Consider the following 16,740-nt stretch of genomic DNA (forward strand, 5'->3'; position numbering starts at 1 on the left):
GCATATTATCACAGAGTAAAAAGTAACAAACCACTCAATATAATTTGTAATGTTTCCCTGTAGCACAAAACAAATGATTGTATTATATAAAGTGTCTTTGAAATTAAATACTGAAATGTGTACATGTACAATACTAAGATCTGAAGATGAAATCATCACCTTGTGAAATCGAGGCACATATTAATAAGATGATAAACTCATCTTAAATGCTAGAATTTTAAGCTGTCAAATCTGTATCGGGGGATACCACACCTGAGGTACCTGGTCTGATTGGTATTAATGGGCGTAAATCTGGGGGGGGGGGGTTGAGGTGCATGGTGCAGATATATTGTAAGTCAACTACACCTTGCCAAGGATGAATTTATTTGTTTGTTAAGTGATATGAACTCACTCCTGGTGAAACAAAGAGACAATAAGCATTTGGCATCATTGAATTAATCCATCTTGTGAGTGCAACTGCAATGTTGTTTCAGGTTTTTATTTTTTGCTCATCAACCGACGGTACTTGAGAGGCAAAGAATATGAGAACCATAGAAGACGCCCTTGATGAAAAATAAGTATGAAAGGCTAATCTTGGAAAATCTTTGTGACACGAGCGCCATTCATGATACAAATTTGCATGTGAACAAATGCTCTAACAGATGCAATTTCAGATTATTCTCTGTTGTTTTTACAATTACATTAATATTACGTTAATAAATAAGTTTTCTAAGATGATCCTCCTGTGCTTTTGTTGTCATATTTTGAACTGACACTGCCTCCCCCCACGTTGTCTGATTTGACCAGCTCACTTTAATTTGCTTGGTTGGAGGAGGTGTGAAAGGGGGGTTTATAATCAGCCAACATCTCTGGGCCAGTAATTGTGCACTACTTTCAAACTCAGACACGTTGGTAACAGACAACTGAATCACCTGCAGCTATTGCCAGATCACCATTTGGCATCAGGATGATGTTCTCTGCATGATTACATTCTGTGATGGCAGATCCATTGTGGCTGCCATCAGGACTAAAATGAACGACCTCTTCTGACCCCCTGAGAACATGTAATCTACCTGTAACATAAATGCTTCCATCCCTGTCACAACACACTCCTGTGAGCATTATTTGTTCAAGATGTCTATGTGGACGTCTTTCATGTCGTTGTCTGAGAATGGCATCATGCCGTTGTCTGGGAATGGTACCAAATACCTCACTGCCATCATAGTCTTATCATATCTTATCCTTCTCTTTGTACCCTATGGCTATCAGATTGTTGTCGTCCACGGCGAGGCATGTTGGTTTGCTGTGGAGCTTCCACCGGAGACTAGGTTTGAAGCTGTTCAGAGGATGGTACTGCCTGTTGAATGTCTTGACGACTGTGCCATCTAAGACGATGAGTTCATCGTGCTTGTTCACTGCCACTCGTTTGGGGTTGCACAAACCATCGATCACAATCTCCTTCAGGACTGGAGGAGATTGAGGTGTCTTGAAGGAGATGCTGATCAAGTTTCTGCACTCAGCATCCACAATGACCACTTCGTTGTCGGAGAACACTGCTAAATGAGATGCAGACTTGAACTCAAGTTTTCCATATCGACTTATCTTTTTGCTTTTCTTCCACTTTTTTGTCGGATTAATTGAAGACACCTTGTGTGCTTCAGCCCCCTCTTCTGGTTTTTGATCTTCCTTATCAAGTAACAGCTTCCCTATTGTGACTGATATTTCACTGCTGAAGTCCATGAAAGACAACTTGTTATTCACCTTCTGTGGCAGCTTCTTTGTCAGCTCTCTGAGATTATGCAATACCTTCTGCTTGAAATCTAGCGTCTCATGGCAGCTTGCTTCATCTATGAGTTGTTTCATCGCATGTAGCTTCTGCTCTGTGTCGCTTGCTTCTTTGCTGTTGGTTGCTTGTGCTGCATCCAATATCTTGACTCTGTCTTTGTAGATCTTTTCTGCCTCTTGCTTCAGTCGCTGACCCTCTGCTGTCATTCCGGCAACTCCCTCATCAACCTTTTGTTGTATTTTCTTGTTGGTGTCCATGAACGTACTATCCAGTGTCTTGCGGATCTTCTCGACTTCCTGTGTAGCGGTGCTCAGCTTCGTTCTTTTCTCTTCAGCTTTTGCAGTTGCCTCTGCAATTTCTTGTCTGCACTTGTGCAAGGCCTCCATCTTTCCACTGAGAGAGTGCTTGGCATGGTCTAAAACAGAGCAGGTAGTGCATGCCAGCTGCTCACACGTGTCGCAGTAGATACTGACATACTGGTCTGGATGCTTCCTGCATTTTGGAACCTCCTCTCTCAGTTTACTCTTGTAGGAGATCTCTCCAGAACGGAGCTGGGCCAGAGTGTTCACATCATGCGTTTTCAACGCAGCCATTCGTCTGTGTCCCTTATCGCACTCAAGACAGAGAAAACTGTCACAGTTCATGCACCTTGACACAGCTTCATTTCCCTCATCACAACTTTGACATTTGATCTCTGACCCTTGACCTTCATCAAGCAGCTGTTCCTGCATTGTGAATTCCTCCACCAGGGCTCCCAAAGTAAAGTTATTAGGCAGGGCAGTGACATCGTTCCCTTTCAGCTTGGTATCACGTCTGCAGAGAGGGCATGTTAGCTTGGTACTATCAGGTTCTTGGCGCAGTCTGAGCTCTTGGAGGCATTTCAGGCAGAAACTGTGCAAACAGTCCAGAACTTTGGGCTCCTTGAAACGACAAGAGCAGATGGAGCATTCTAGATGATCCTGGCTGATCTTGCCCAAGACGGATTGAACAGTCACATTTGATGCCATATCTGTGGAAGTACAAACAACAACAATTGCAGCCGGCATGTACATACAGTTTGCTGGAGGATAGAAGGTTGCTGGATGTTTTTAAAGGGGCACTAGGTCCTGAAATCCCCGAAATTGCATGTTTTGGATTGTTTTCTTATCCTATTTCAAACATCTGGTTGAAAGGTAACCAACCTCATGTCTTACCGTTCCCGAGAAAAGACGGAAAATACACACACACAAAAACGGTTGTTTACATCGGACCGACAGAGCACGAATACGTTTTTCCTGTCGTTTTCAGTCAATGTACGATATACATTTTGTGTGTGTCTATTTTAACACACGTACATGTATACCAGCACCGTGCTCGCAAACAGCGGTGACCAATCACCAATGGACAAAGTGTGGTTTCTTAATTACACATCCGTAAAAGGCGAACACTTTATGGATGAAATCACAACTAGCACCCAAACAGCTTGACTTTTTGGGGTCGCAAAAGTGGACCCTGAAAGTCGTTCTCGCACGCATAGTACAGAAATAACACAAAATCGCCCATTTTTTTTAAGGATAGTTGTGTGGATGTTTGTATCCTGTTTTTAAATATTCTTTCGGATTCACATCATTTGTTCAAAGCACATTATGTAGCCCAATTTGGCTGTTACAGGACGCAGTGTCCCTTGAAGGTAATTTAGTTTTCAGATGAATATAACATTATAGCTTAAAGGGAATATACAACATTTGCAAATAATGAAAAACAAAACTACCAAATTTTTACGAAATACCTTACTAGGATGTTGGAAAATGACATCCTAAAGCATCCTGTAAAATTATGGCACCTGGTGTGAAGTCATTTTTAAGAAAAGTGATATTTTGTATAAATTTCCAACACTGGTCGGCCGACCACTGTTGGAAAAACCTAACTATTTTTCAACTACTGCTCCAAATTTATCTTTTTTTCAGTCCAAATTTTGTTTGCTATTGGTTACATGTTCATGAACGGGTGTAGGCCAGCTAGACTGGTTCCCTTTACCCTTACAATTATCCGGCAACTATAAATTGATCCATTTCATCTTTAGTGGAGTCAGGGAACCAGACTGCTTGAATATTTTTGTTTTTCTTGGTTTTTCCAGCATTTTCGAACACAAAACTTAAAACATGACAGTGTAACATTATTTGCTCTATTATACTAACCTCTCAAATAGTTCATTTCTAAAAAATTACAGCAAAAACCAATGATGTACTTTCCCTTTAAGAACAATCACAAAAATTGGATCCACACTTTAACAATGCATGTTTTTATTTACATGTATAGTTCTCAATTGAGTTTGTTACAAAATTTGAAAATTTTGCTGTATGAACATTTATTGCTAATTGCCTTTATGGAACTAAAGTTCACCCCTCCTCCCTTATCATTGTACTTCTGTGGTATATCTCATAGGGGAAAGCAAAAACTTACTTGAACTATGCTGTTGTCCTTTTGTACTGTTGGAACGAGGATCTAACCAACCCTTATGCAGAATTAACACAACCAAGAGCAATCTGCCATGTCTGATATCAATATGTTCCAAGCTGGCAATGGAACATAATGGTGAACGCCGCACCCAATTTTCAATTTTTGGATACACTGAAGGTTAATCCCGTTTTACAAATCCAGATGTTCTTTTGCACATTTCTGCGCACTTGCAGTCTGATATTGATCTTCTTCATTTGGTGTGAAGTACATAATGAGCTGGCTTGTACATATGCTGTGGTTCACCTTGAAAGAGGAATGAAATATGTTGTGATTGAAGGGAAACTGGAATTCTGAAATGTTTTGAGAATAAAAGGAAACTATTAGAGAACAAAATAATTTGAGAAATCGGAGGAAGGAATTTCTTTCTTTATTAGGAAAAACAATAAAGAAAAAGAAAGCTGAATTTATCTGAAACTGGCCCTTCCCTTTTTATGACAACTGAAAAATGTATACCATGTTTTTTGTGTACATTTCTGTCCATATTTTCTTTTTTTCATATGGCATTATGGATAATTTTGAAGTAAACGATTCTTGTGCTCCTCAAATTTGTGCTCAGCCGTATAAAAAGTGTCTTGCCCTTCCTTCTGTCAGACGTCAGTCAAGTCTGTCACAAGAGGGCTCACTTCTCCCGGACCAGTTCAGTGGATGTCATTGCAGTATGTGACAGATATTTTCCAGCCCCCGCTGCATTTTAAATCTTGCAGCATAGATGTAAACTACAATTCCTCTGTATGAGAAACAAACTCCTGTGACAAATGATCTTGTCAAATCCTCAGACAGCATGTCAAGGGAAAGTACAGGGTGCTCTGCCGCCAATTAAATCCAAATTGAAGTCTTGTGAAAACAGTTTGCACGTAAATAATACCGGGGTCGGCACTCATTTGTTATTTTGTTTAAACATTCCGTTCTGCCGTTCCTGGTTCAGAACTGGGTCATTGAGACAAGTCCAAGAGCTGTTACCACTTGGAGATGTCATATAATCTATATGGAATTCTGCATACATGTGTCTAGTGGTGTAATAGCAGTAAAGCGAGAAGGTTACCTAAATATAGAGAATGCTGCCGCCACGTGCCCAAGCAGCGAGACTTAATCCATGCGTCAGTTTGTAAAAACAGAGAAGCTGTTTAACGAAACACCAATGAGTTTAAATGCGGGTGTGAATCATGCATGCAACAATATTTGGAGATAATCATCACATATTGAATTGGGAGCGATGGTCACATTTCTTCCGTTTAAAATAGGCTGAGATGTTGCAAGTACCTTGCAGGGAGACAGGTTGGGGGAACAGTGCTTTCCTTTCCTTAGTCCTGTGTGTTGGGGTTCCAATCTACCCTTGGGCGTTGGGCAGACAGCTACAACACATACCTAAGACGCTTTCGAGAAATCATTATGAGAAATTAAACAAAAATTTAATGAGAAACTATATGTAACGGTTATTTTGTAAAGGTTGAAGAGGCGGCACTGTTGAGCCAAATTCAGCCAGTGTATGCGAGGGCTGAGTCGACTCCAAAAAATTGAATATTTGAACATTCCACCTTCCATTCGACTGAATATTTGAATATTTGGTAAATACCAAAAGGCGGATTATCCGTCATTCAATTTCTAGTTAAATATGGAAGGTTTCATCGTAATTTATTGCAACACAGTTTACATCAATATATCATAACAAAGAATGCTAACTTCGCACATTCATGAATTGTATTTGTCAAAAATCCATTTCCATCAAATTTTGTTACAACAAATTTGACTCCCCCCTTTTATTTCATTGCATTTCACGTCTGAATATTAAAATTGAAAAACAAATATTCAAATTTCGATAATCGATCGTATATTCAAATATTCGGCACAGCCCTAGTGTATGCCAAGCCATAAATGGACAGATTTCTTTATTAATGGGAAAGTATTGTGCCTGAAAAAAAAATTGACAACAAGCACAATGTTTTGCATTTAATTTTCTTTCAAATTAAACATATTCATTAAAGGGAAAATACAACATTTGCAAACATCAAAAAATAAAACTACCAAATCATTTTGAAATACCTTGCTGGACTGTTAGTGAATGACAGTGTAAAGCATCCTGTAAAATCATGGCACCTGGTATACTGTCATTTTCAAGAAAAGTGGTATTTTTGTATCAATTTCCAACGCTGATCGGACGATCAGCGTTGGAAAAAACTGGCTTTTTTTCAAATACTGGCCCCAATTGACCATCGCACTTGTTTGCAATCGATTACACACCTATGAACGGGTACAAGCCAGCTAGACTGGTTCCCTGACCTTACAATTCCCCAATGTATGTAAACTGCTCTGTTTCTTCTTAAATGGATTGTTAAAAATGATTGTTTTTCTTGATTTTTATAGCATTTTTGAACCCAAAACTTCAAAAAAGTCAGTGTAACTATATTTGCTATATATTTCCAACCCCCCAATTTCATCCATTTCTGAAAATTACAGCAAAAGCAAATGATGTATATTCCCTTTAAACAATTTCATGTGATGCGAAGATTAATGTTTCTGACAAATAATCACTCATTCTACGTTATCCTCCATCATTTCTAGGTCAGGATCAACGCTGCCTTGGCCCTAAGTATTCCTACTCATCGCAGTTGCTATGGCGACATAGACCGGTTCTGTTTAGTCTGGTCCAGCATCGTCCATGCTCTAGAGGTGATTGACCAGGTGGCGGACGTCTCAGAACTCAAATACAAAGACACTCTGCGAGATCAGGTACAATGTCAGTTTTCTTACTTTTTATTTAAAGAAATAATAACAGTGTTGGGAGTTGAGCAAATTTTTATGTTATTTTTTTTGCATTCGCAAGACAAATTTCATCTGAAACATTTGAAAATGTATTCACACCTGGGCCCTATCTCATGGATGTGCTTTACCGTTAGCAAAAATCCCTGCTTACTGTATGAGAAAATTGTGTGCGTACGGTACTAAAGCGTATTTCATGGGTTAGCGAGGAAATTTGGCTTATGCCCATTCGTACATCCCACAACTAAGGATTCTGTGCTTACTGGGTCAGCACAGAATGTTTCTGCTAGCACTGTTAGCACACAATTGTGAGCGTAAGCACAGAATTCTGTGGTTCGCAGAGTCACGGCATTGGACCCTGGACCCAGTGCCATGGAGCTCTTAAAGCTATAGTCCATCATTTGCAGATATTTCAAAAGTAACTGGCGTAATTATTGTTCAAAAACATACTTGGTTGAAAGATAGTAAGGGGATAAACTCCCTGTGAAATTGTTCTTTCTGGCAAGCTGCCATTTTGAAGAAATCAACGAAAGAAGGCCTTTCCAACGGTGCGTCTTAAGAAGCACCGTTGGAAATTTCCGTTATAAGCAAAAGCAAATGTTGAACATTCTCTTTAAAGCATTGAGGGTGATTTTTTTTCTCACACAAGATCCCTTGAATGAAGTGACTGAACTACAAAAAAAGGCAAACAAAAACATTTATGTTGGTTTGGCAATAACCTTTTTATCAGTAACTCACATTACAAGAAAAAGATATGGCCAAAAATGAAAATACCTTGCATTTGAAAGTTTCCGCATACTGTGCAATGATGGGCAAAACATTTTAAGTACCCTTACATGTAATTCATTGGGGTGTAAGTCAAATGCTACCATTTCAATTATTGAAACAATTATCAACCAGAGGTAGGCCTATATATTTCAGTAACTCACGTTATGGTAACTCACGTTATGGTTTCCACCCATTTGGTACAAGTTAAAGCATAAAATATGAACATTTTTCTCTACCTTATAAACAAAATTCACAATAACACTTGCATTTTGCATGTACATGTAAAAACAAGATGCCAAAACGACTACCTAAAATCCATAATTTTAGCCCACTAAAAAGCATGTTTTTGACCAAAAAATACACTTAACTCAATGCCACATCACTCAAATGAAAGGTCATGTTGTCCCCTTCAATTTGACACCACATGTGAGTTGTGTTGTGCTTGCAGTTTTGAAGATTTCATAAATTTGCCATTTTCCAGCCATGTCCAATTTCTCGTGGAATTACGTACAGTATCCCTCCACGTCCCACACATGCCAACTCTCTCACTGAAGTCGTTTCCCCCCGTAAATCAAAAATTACTTTCCCTGTGATTTTGTGATGATCATGCAAAATTTTGCCCAAACTTCTTTCAAATTGTGATAAACGTGAGGTCCTTAAGCGATGAGCCCATGTACGAGCTCTTCCTTCTTGCCAGATTTTTGCCGTCAATTCAACGTATGAAACTTGTAAAACATATTTATGTCAGAGTGACGAGTTAATGCAATAAAATCTGACTTTAACACTCACCCAGGTAAAGCTGACATTACCAATACATATTTTAACTTCAACGACCTGATTTATTCATGAAAAAGCGGCTACAGGAGTAGGACACTTCACAAAAAATTTGAACTCTCTTCACACGTACAGTTCCCTCTCGTAATATTCCTTTAATCTTCACATTCGTCGTGGCAATAAGGAATAATTTATCACCCCCATGCACGCTGCTTCCCCTCATCATCCAATTGCTATTTTTTTGATGAAGCACCCTGTCTGCCGACCGACAGACTGCGTGTGTCAGCTTCATCTCCGCTCTCTCTCTAAAAAAAAATGCTGTCTCCCAAGCGATTATTTCTCTGTCTGATGTTCAAATTGTCATTGTGGGGTTCTTAATTCCAAACTGCCATCCCCGGGCCTCAGACGCTCTGTGTAGCAAGCACTTGAAAGGTGGCAACAGCGCCCTGACGTTAATCCCGATGTTTTGTCCCCCCCGTTTTGTTTCTGGTTGGGGAAAAGGCGGCCGGTCGGGGATGAGTTTATTTTCACGGACTGTAATTGAATTCTGGTCGTGTAGCAGTTGTTTAGGATTGTTTAGAATGAAGGAGTCAAGAGGAGGGGGATTGCGGAGTGAGATTTGTGATTGGTTCAATGCGATGAGAGACATGGGTGAATCTGGGAGGTGGGGGAGGCTTGAGATGAGAGTGAAATCACCACAAGTGTTCACTCTTCGTCTGTTGCCGTCCCATGATCAGCCTGAGGGAATTACAGAATGTGACGGTGAACACTCGAGAGGTTGACAAGTTGAGTAATGTGCTTGTAGATCATTGCTCCCCATTGCAGGAAGCGTGCGAGTAATCCTTCACAAGCGATCGGGCAGGTAGTCGTGTTCAGAGTGCTTGGGGTTTCTCTTGTTCAGGTTCCGCATGCCTGGGGTTAACATGTGTGTGATCTTGAACCTAGAAGCCTCGGGAAGGAATTGTGATTTCATGTAGTCAAGGGCACTATTTCACACACGGTAAATGCAGTATCCTGTCAAGCTAGTGTGGATGCTAGTTTGATAGAGCGCCCATGCAGAAGAATTATTTGGAATTTTACTGCCAGAGGGCCACAAGATGTGTAGAGAGAGAAACAATGGAAAGGAGGGATGTGCATTTACGGGTAGTACAGGAACCTGGTACCCGATTGAAAAAAAAAAACCCTGGGGTACCCAGGTACCCGTTAAAGAAACCCAACCCCCAAATTCAAATCTCGGAAGTAGCTGTTCCTATTGTTGATAAAGGTTTGCACGATAATATTACCACATCGGTGCATCAATACAGCAAGATACAAGTGTGACCAGTGATATTTGTAGCTTTACTGTATAAAACTGCTACTTTTGCAAGCATCATAAAATGGAAAAACGTTTTGATTTCCCATGTAGCCTGGTTTTCATTTTGAAAATTCCCCACAAATGACATTCAGTATACCTTTCATTGTCTGAGAAGATACTAAGTAATTTGTAAAGTTGGTTATGGATACTATTATCTGAAACTGGTTCCTGACATCAAGGGTCAGGTACTCGGGTGCCCGGTTCCAATGCTCAGGCCTAATGAAAAGGTTTATGTTATTGTTATTTTCTACTCCGTTAAACATTCTCTGTTGGAACCAACAGTGGCCATTTCATTGGATGGCTATTAAAACCCAGAAGTTTGGTAAACTCAAAATATGTTTGCTTAGGAAATATGGGTTACTAGCCAAAATGTCATTCAATGTCCATTTGCTAATGTATTTGTTCCCAGCTGGTTTTTTGTATTAATGTGCTTAGCAATGTCTTCTGCTTAGGAGTGACCGCCTTGAAATAAGCCTGAGTTCAGTATTTCAACTGCTCATGCACACAATGATATGGGTCACGGTTATTCGAGATAATCCAAGGCGCATGAACGTGCACACAGCCATGTTTTACTTTACTCTCAAGGACAATGTTTTGTGTTTCCCTTTGTCCCTATGGGCCTTATTCACGAGTTGGCCATTTTTGTCAAGTTCTCCCTGAATGTATTTCATTAATTGTTAACTGTTGAATGGGATGGCGCCAGACTATTTATGCAGGCACAATGTTGCCTTATTTTCGGGGTGTATGTAGTACATGTACAGGGAAACGGGCGCACGACGTTCATGTGTAAATTATCGCGTAACAACACAGTGATTTTATCCCAAATGACCTTTGACCTGGACTGCTTCATTGGGATACCGAACTGGCTTATTGGGTCCAGAAAGCTAGCAGGGCCCAATTTCTGACATCGCTAATATAAGCACACAATTTTGTTTAAGAGCCTCTATCGTCCATTACAAGGAAACTGTAAAAAAAAAAAATTAAAAACACAGTAAAGAGCGTGTTCACTTCAGGTGTAACACTTGATTAAAACAGCAACACACTCAAATTCCCAAGCTTACAGCATTGTACAAAAGTCACATCATGAAATATTCTGAAGATTTGAACAATTTTTCTAAGAAAACCACTGACTAGTTCCATCAATATTCCACTATTAAAGCCACTGAACTTACCAGAAGTTGTCATGCCATTTAATTTGTAGTTGAAAGTTTTTGTTTATTTTTGGCATCAAATTTACATGTACAAAGTATACATTATCTGCATGTTTTGGTTGCAGCTTTGCCAAACCCTCACCCACCTAGGGGGCCTCATCGGTCAAGATGACCTTTCACCTTTGCATAAACTTATGAAGGACCGGACTGACATGTTGGAGTCCCATCTCAGCCGATACAGAGGGGCAAAACTGACGACAGTGGACGATACAAGAGGTAAATTGTGGTCAAAATTTAATACTGTTCAATTTTCCAGTTTTAAAGATATCATTGATAGGATGTGGAATTTCAAAGAAAGATATCCATTCAGGATTCTTAAAATATTAAGATTCTTCTTATCCTTTGAAATCCTTTCCTTGAACATGTGTATAATGTTTTATTTGTGACAATAGTACATTGACAAAAATTCTACCTTAAAATATATAGATTCATGCTATTGGTATCATGTAAATTCAAGTGCTAAAAATGATACTCATATAAAACTACAGACAGTGGCGTAACTAGGTTTAAACATGGGGGGGGGCACCTATGCATGCATGCATTTTTCAAGGGGGGTAATAAAGTTAATGATATATATTTTTGTTCAATTCAATATTTTAAGGGGGGCAAAGTACATCCTCTGTTAAAAAACTTGAAGCAAATTTTTCTCCCTAAAATTGAAACAGCTGTGACTCGAATGATGACAATGATGAACATCAGATCTACCAAAGGGAGTTGATTCCAAATGGGGACAATGACTTATCGCCAACACATGTATCGTTAATTACGTGAAACAAGCGGCGCCCGACTAATGCCCATGTGGTATAGAAACTACAAGACATACAGGAATAAGGCTCCCAGACCAGTGCAAGTCACAAGTGTTAGTCAATCATTCAATCAGTTTTAAAGTGTGATGAGTGTAGGCTGGCACTCATCAGAGAATAATATGAATTTGTATGCTATGTATGCTTTAAATGCGGTGAGTGTCAAGCCTATATATGCCTTGGGGGAAGTTGGACCCAAAAAAATTGGAAAGAAACATCCATTAGCAATCTAACCATAATGCCACGGTGCTGCATTTGATGATCAGTGCATCCTTTCTGTTTATAATAAAAATAAAACTCAATTATTGTGAAAATTACAGCACGCTTGCCCGGTTCCTTCATCACCAGACGATGGATCATTTTAATTTAATTTTACCAGAAGGTTGTAATTCACTTGTGATATTTTTTCTTCGGGGACCCCCCCCCCCCCCCCCCCCCCAAGGAAAAATAATCATGTTGGCTTCGAGGTGTGATATCTGGATTGATGTGATTGGATTCTAAAAATATCATTTGTGGAGACCGATTTTAGGGAAATTGAACAAATAGTGTTAGATTTGGCTTATTTTTACCATCTTGGCTACTTGAGCTAATGCTTATTGGGCATGCTAAGTATATCTTGCTTGGAAAATTTGGTTACAGGGGTATTAATTTCAATATTGGGATTTTCCTTAGACATCTTTCAATGTACTTAATAAGTTGAGAAATCATCATGTGTTTTAACCACAAAGTAAAAAGTATTCAGAAAACATCTTTGAGCATTTGAAACTGAGTTGACGTTTTTGAGTGACTTAAATTTTGCCCAAGTTAGATTGTATTGATTTAGGAAGCATATCAGGGGCGGGTCCAGGTTTGTCTCAAAGAGTTTGTTTAGCTGTCTAGGGGGCTTTGCCGCTTTGTCAGCCGTCTGCCCCCCCCCCCCCCCCCCCCCGTAGATATGCCACTGTATACAAAGATTAATTTACAAGAAGTGCATGTTGTTTAATTAACTCGCCTTTTGTTTGATCAGTCACAGACAGTCAAAAATTCATTCGGCTTCCCCTGCCATGCCTCATACACAGGCTAGTCACCAACAGTCAGATCATATGTTTGTATCGGCACTGTGACAAGTCAAATTCCATCAACAGACAAAATAGCAGGTGACTGGTAGGCACAGCTTGCTTATCAATCTTCTACAGTCAAAGTATAGCTATACCAGGTTTCAGCACAGTCACTACTAGTCAGTCCTGCATTATGAAGGCAGGGAAGCGCTCAACTATTACAAACAGTCACTTGATTTATTTGGACCGCTGGGCTGGCCTTGTTGAAATTGCCAGTCTCCGAGAGGGACAGTTAAAATTAATGAAACCCAAAGAATGTACAATGTATCCCGTGATGAAGCATTTAAATTAATCTAAAGTCATTTAATCATCTATCAACCGCCGTAAATCACTTTTTAAACAAGAAAATAAATCATTGTCAGTTTAATCACTTTCTGCTAATAAGATAGACGCATGGATATTTATAGAGTTGGACAAAGAACAGAAACATCCACAGGACATGAAAATAAACTTTCATCCCTGATGAAATATATTCATTACGGATCAGTCAGCCTGCAGGCCTGCGTAATAATGTGCTTGTCAAACCACATAAATAAACACTGTCAAGTAGGACGTGCACTTTACACGCACATGTAGGCATCGTCTGGGTCCTGCCACCTAAAAAACAATTGGAGAGAAAGTAGAAAATGTATTATACATAAAGCTAAAAAAAAAAAAAAAAACCCAGCTCAGATTTTGTCAGTAATTAGAAACGAGTGGAGAAGAGGGGTAAAAATACACCACATGGAAAGTCACCAGCGAATTAGATGGATATTGCACATAGGGTAGTCGTGCGTAACAAGTGCTGTGCTTGTTGAAAAATCTAATCAGTCAAATGCATGGAATTGACTCGAGTCTCGGAAAGCACTTTAGTTGGACCGAGAAGCATTGTGTGAGCAATATCTCCATTAAGATTGGGCCTGCAGGATGCGGGGTGGCTGGGAGTGTAATTGAGTTGTTTTCTGAGAAATGAAAAATATATTTTTGATGTGATGGATGTCCACACTTTGCATTGACGTAGTGATGGTGTAGTTGAAATTTAGAGTTTTTAGACAAACAGATTTCTAGATTTTAGCACATTTTATTAAAGAAATTGGAGGACTTTTTTTCGAAATTTGAAGCAGCAAATCAACAGCAAATAAAATTGGAATAGTTGTTCATTCAAACAACTGTGGTTATTTTAGTAACTTCAAGTGTGGATCAGAGTTGTAGAATAGGAATCTGAGACAATTTAGTGTCGCACTTTGTTTTCACGTGTGCGTGCATATGGAAGTTAAGTGGGAACAATGATGTCTCGTTCCCAACTGGCTCCGAAAAGAAAGCTCAGCTACAAATTTGACGTCATATGAAATTCTGTAACAAATCAGTGAAAACAAGAAGAAAATATTCCTTTCAAGAAAAAAATCCTGCCGTTCCAGTAAAAAAATTCTCAGGTGGACTAAATTTCATATATTCTTGAATGAAAAAACCCAGAGAATTGGTGACGAAAGTGTTAATGTATTCAATTGGACAGAATCAGTTTTTTCTTATAATAGGTTTCAACGAAAATCATCTTATTATCTGAATCTGTAGGTGCATTGCTCTCCGCAGCCTCCGTTCATCTTCAGGACTTGATGAACATCAAGGACATCACGGCGGAAGACCGAAACTGTGCAGCCCAGCTAGTCAGGATGTTTGCAGAGCCTTGAAGAAAGCACCTCACGGAGAAGTTTCCTTGGAGTTGAGCTTAAAGGTCTGGGAACAATTGCGTGGCGCTGATGAACACTTAACAGAAAACAAAGCATTAATGATAAGCAAACAGATTTTCTTTAGCAGATATTATTAAGTGAGAAACCAGTTCCAATCAATGCACATTTAATTATGATTTTGTTGGCAACATTTTCTACCTGTCTAGCAACTCTATAACATACCCCCAGATTATTGCACTCCAGTGCAGCGATCCCAGGGGGCGGGGACATGTTCCACTAATAATTTTTGTGCGGACAATGCCAAACCCCCTAATAGAGTTTAACCAAATGTAACTAAATTTGTACTGTACTTTTCCCCAAAAATTTCACATAACCGCGTAAATTCGTATGTATATGTATATAATTATGTGTGCAAACATGCATCTTTGAACAGGGCGCTCCCTCTATCCGGTTCGTTAGTGTGACGTCACTTCAGTTTATACCACGCCCACTGCCCATTGAACCGGAAGTTAACGCAACTTACGTGTTTATCCAATGGGCGCTAGTAATCAGTGGTGCGCGCGCGTGTATGACGTTTTTACTAACGATCCGGATAGTCAGATGGTGTTGTCCCCCCCCCCCCCCCCCTCAGTTTTCGAACTTCTAAGCTGCTGCAAAACGCAGAAATTTGTAGGTATAGACCTGATGTGTTGCAGGTATCACAAAGGGTGGTTTTTTTTTTATTGATTTAGTAACAATGGATTCACAAAAGGTTTACTCATACCTATCCAATTGATACAAAAACCATTGCCCTCTAACTCCGCCTAAATGCAAGAGGTCTATAGTGGAATATTGCTTTGGTAAGGAAACAAGCAAATTTCCCTTTGAATTAGTCTAACACTTACACTCGTAAGGTCGCAGTGCTTTAAGAATAGGAATTACATGTATCTTGGTATATTAATTATTTGTGCCACAGGTCTATGACATTTGATATTGACCAATTGGAATTGCAGATTTTCGTTTTTGAGCAGCGCCTGAGCCAAGTACTCTGAGCGAGGTTTAAAGTATGGCCTAAGAAATAGTGTTGGGATTCGGCTTGTTCATCTCCTTTAAAACAAATAATTCCCTTTTTTTCAAAGGGGTGTATACTTTGAAACCAATAGATTGTTTCTATCAAATTCACTCACCCAATGATTTCTGGATAGAAACACAGATATCAAAACTTGAAAATTACTATATGTAGTATAACTGTCTTGCTAAAGAAGAGCAAACCTAAAGAGGTTGCCGCACATGCCAATTTAAATATCAGAAAAAAATGAGCACATTACATTTCAACTCCGGCCGATAAGTCATTTTCAATGCAAATATTTTGTCAAATTGGCTTGCCATTCGCTTTTTTTTCAACGTCAGGTCTGAATGGCACCAGCCTCTAATGCAGGCATGCTGCTGTATCTGTTGTGAAGGCTTTCACCAATAGGTTCAAATAGAATCAGTTCTCCCTCCAGACATTTCATCAAAGGTCAACCCCCAGTGTAAACAACGGGGAGTGACTGCGGCTTGTAACTTCGTCCCATCACGTCCTGTGAATTCGATATTTCATTGATTTGTGTCGCAGGGGAGAAAAATGAAATGTATAAAACAAAAAGAGGTGGCGACTTCAATATAAGCGGCCATCAGGAATATTGTAGGACTTGTAAAAAACAGGAAATGAATTCTAGCCTAGTGGAAGGAGAACGCAACACGGAAAATTCCCGCGAGTTTGAAGTCAGGCTTCTGCAAGCAGAGATGAAAGTGCATTACCTACCAACGTTTAAATAGACATATCTTTTAGTTCTGCCGCCCTGGCAGGGTAGATTTGTGACAAACAATTTCCAAAATTATTGTCACGAGTTGTTTGAACATTTGCTGTTGCCAGTTTCACAAGGTTTAATGAAATTTGCTTTTGTCTGATGGACTGATGTATTCTGTAGATTTATTTTGTAAAAAAAAAAAATTAGAAGGTTTGTGATGTGTAATGAATCAAATAGTTGAGTGAAGATTAAGCTTTTTTCTTCAGAAGATTAAAA

At 39.4% G+C, this 16,740-nt stretch overlaps 1 protein-coding gene and 1 pseudogene across 1 annotated transcript; one reads left to right on the top strand and one right to left on the bottom strand.

The window, feature by feature from the left end:
- Positions 1–879: 879 nt before the first annotated feature.
- On the bottom strand, positions 880–2,794 carry LOC119730090 (annotated as a pseudogene).
- Positions 2,795–4,923: 2,129 nt separating this feature from the next.
- LOC119730710 (HEAT repeat-containing protein 6-like) lies at positions 4,924–15,261 on the top strand. The gene is made up of 4 exons (XM_038203714.1): positions 4,924–5,118; positions 6,824–6,991; positions 11,194–11,344; positions 14,580–15,261. Exons 1-4 carry the CDS (start codon positions 5,020–5,022, stop codon positions 14,693–14,695), a joined length of 534 nt encoding a protein of 177 aa, XP_038059642.1. The 5' UTR covers positions 4,924–5,019; the 3' UTR covers positions 14,696–15,261.
- The last annotated feature ends 1,479 nt before the right edge of the window (positions 15,262–16,740 follow it).

The sequence above is a fragment of the Patiria miniata genome, unplaced genomic scaffold, assembly GCF_015706575.1.
Source record: "Patiria miniata isolate m_02_andy unplaced genomic scaffold, ASM1570657v1 HiC_scaffold_22, whole genome shotgun sequence".
Classification (NCBI taxonomy): Eukaryota; Metazoa; Echinodermata; class Asteroidea; order Valvatida; family Asterinidae; genus Patiria; species Patiria miniata.

What these genes read in the sequence shown, in the direction of transcription:
- LOC119730710 (XM_038203714.1), top strand. Translation starts at nt 5,020, where the DNA reads ATGATCTTGTCAAATCCTCAGACAGCATGTCAAGGGAAAGTACAGGGT. An exon ending in CTTGTGAAAACAGTTTGCAC is followed by an intron (nt 5,119 to 6,823) that starts GTAAATAATACC and finishes CATCATTTCTAG; the next exon opens with GTCAGGATCAACGCTGCCTT. An exon ending in AAGACACTCTGCGAGATCAG is followed by an intron (nt 6,992 to 11,193) that starts GTACAATGTCAG and finishes TTTTGGTTGCAG; the next exon opens with CTTTGCCAAACCCTCACCCA.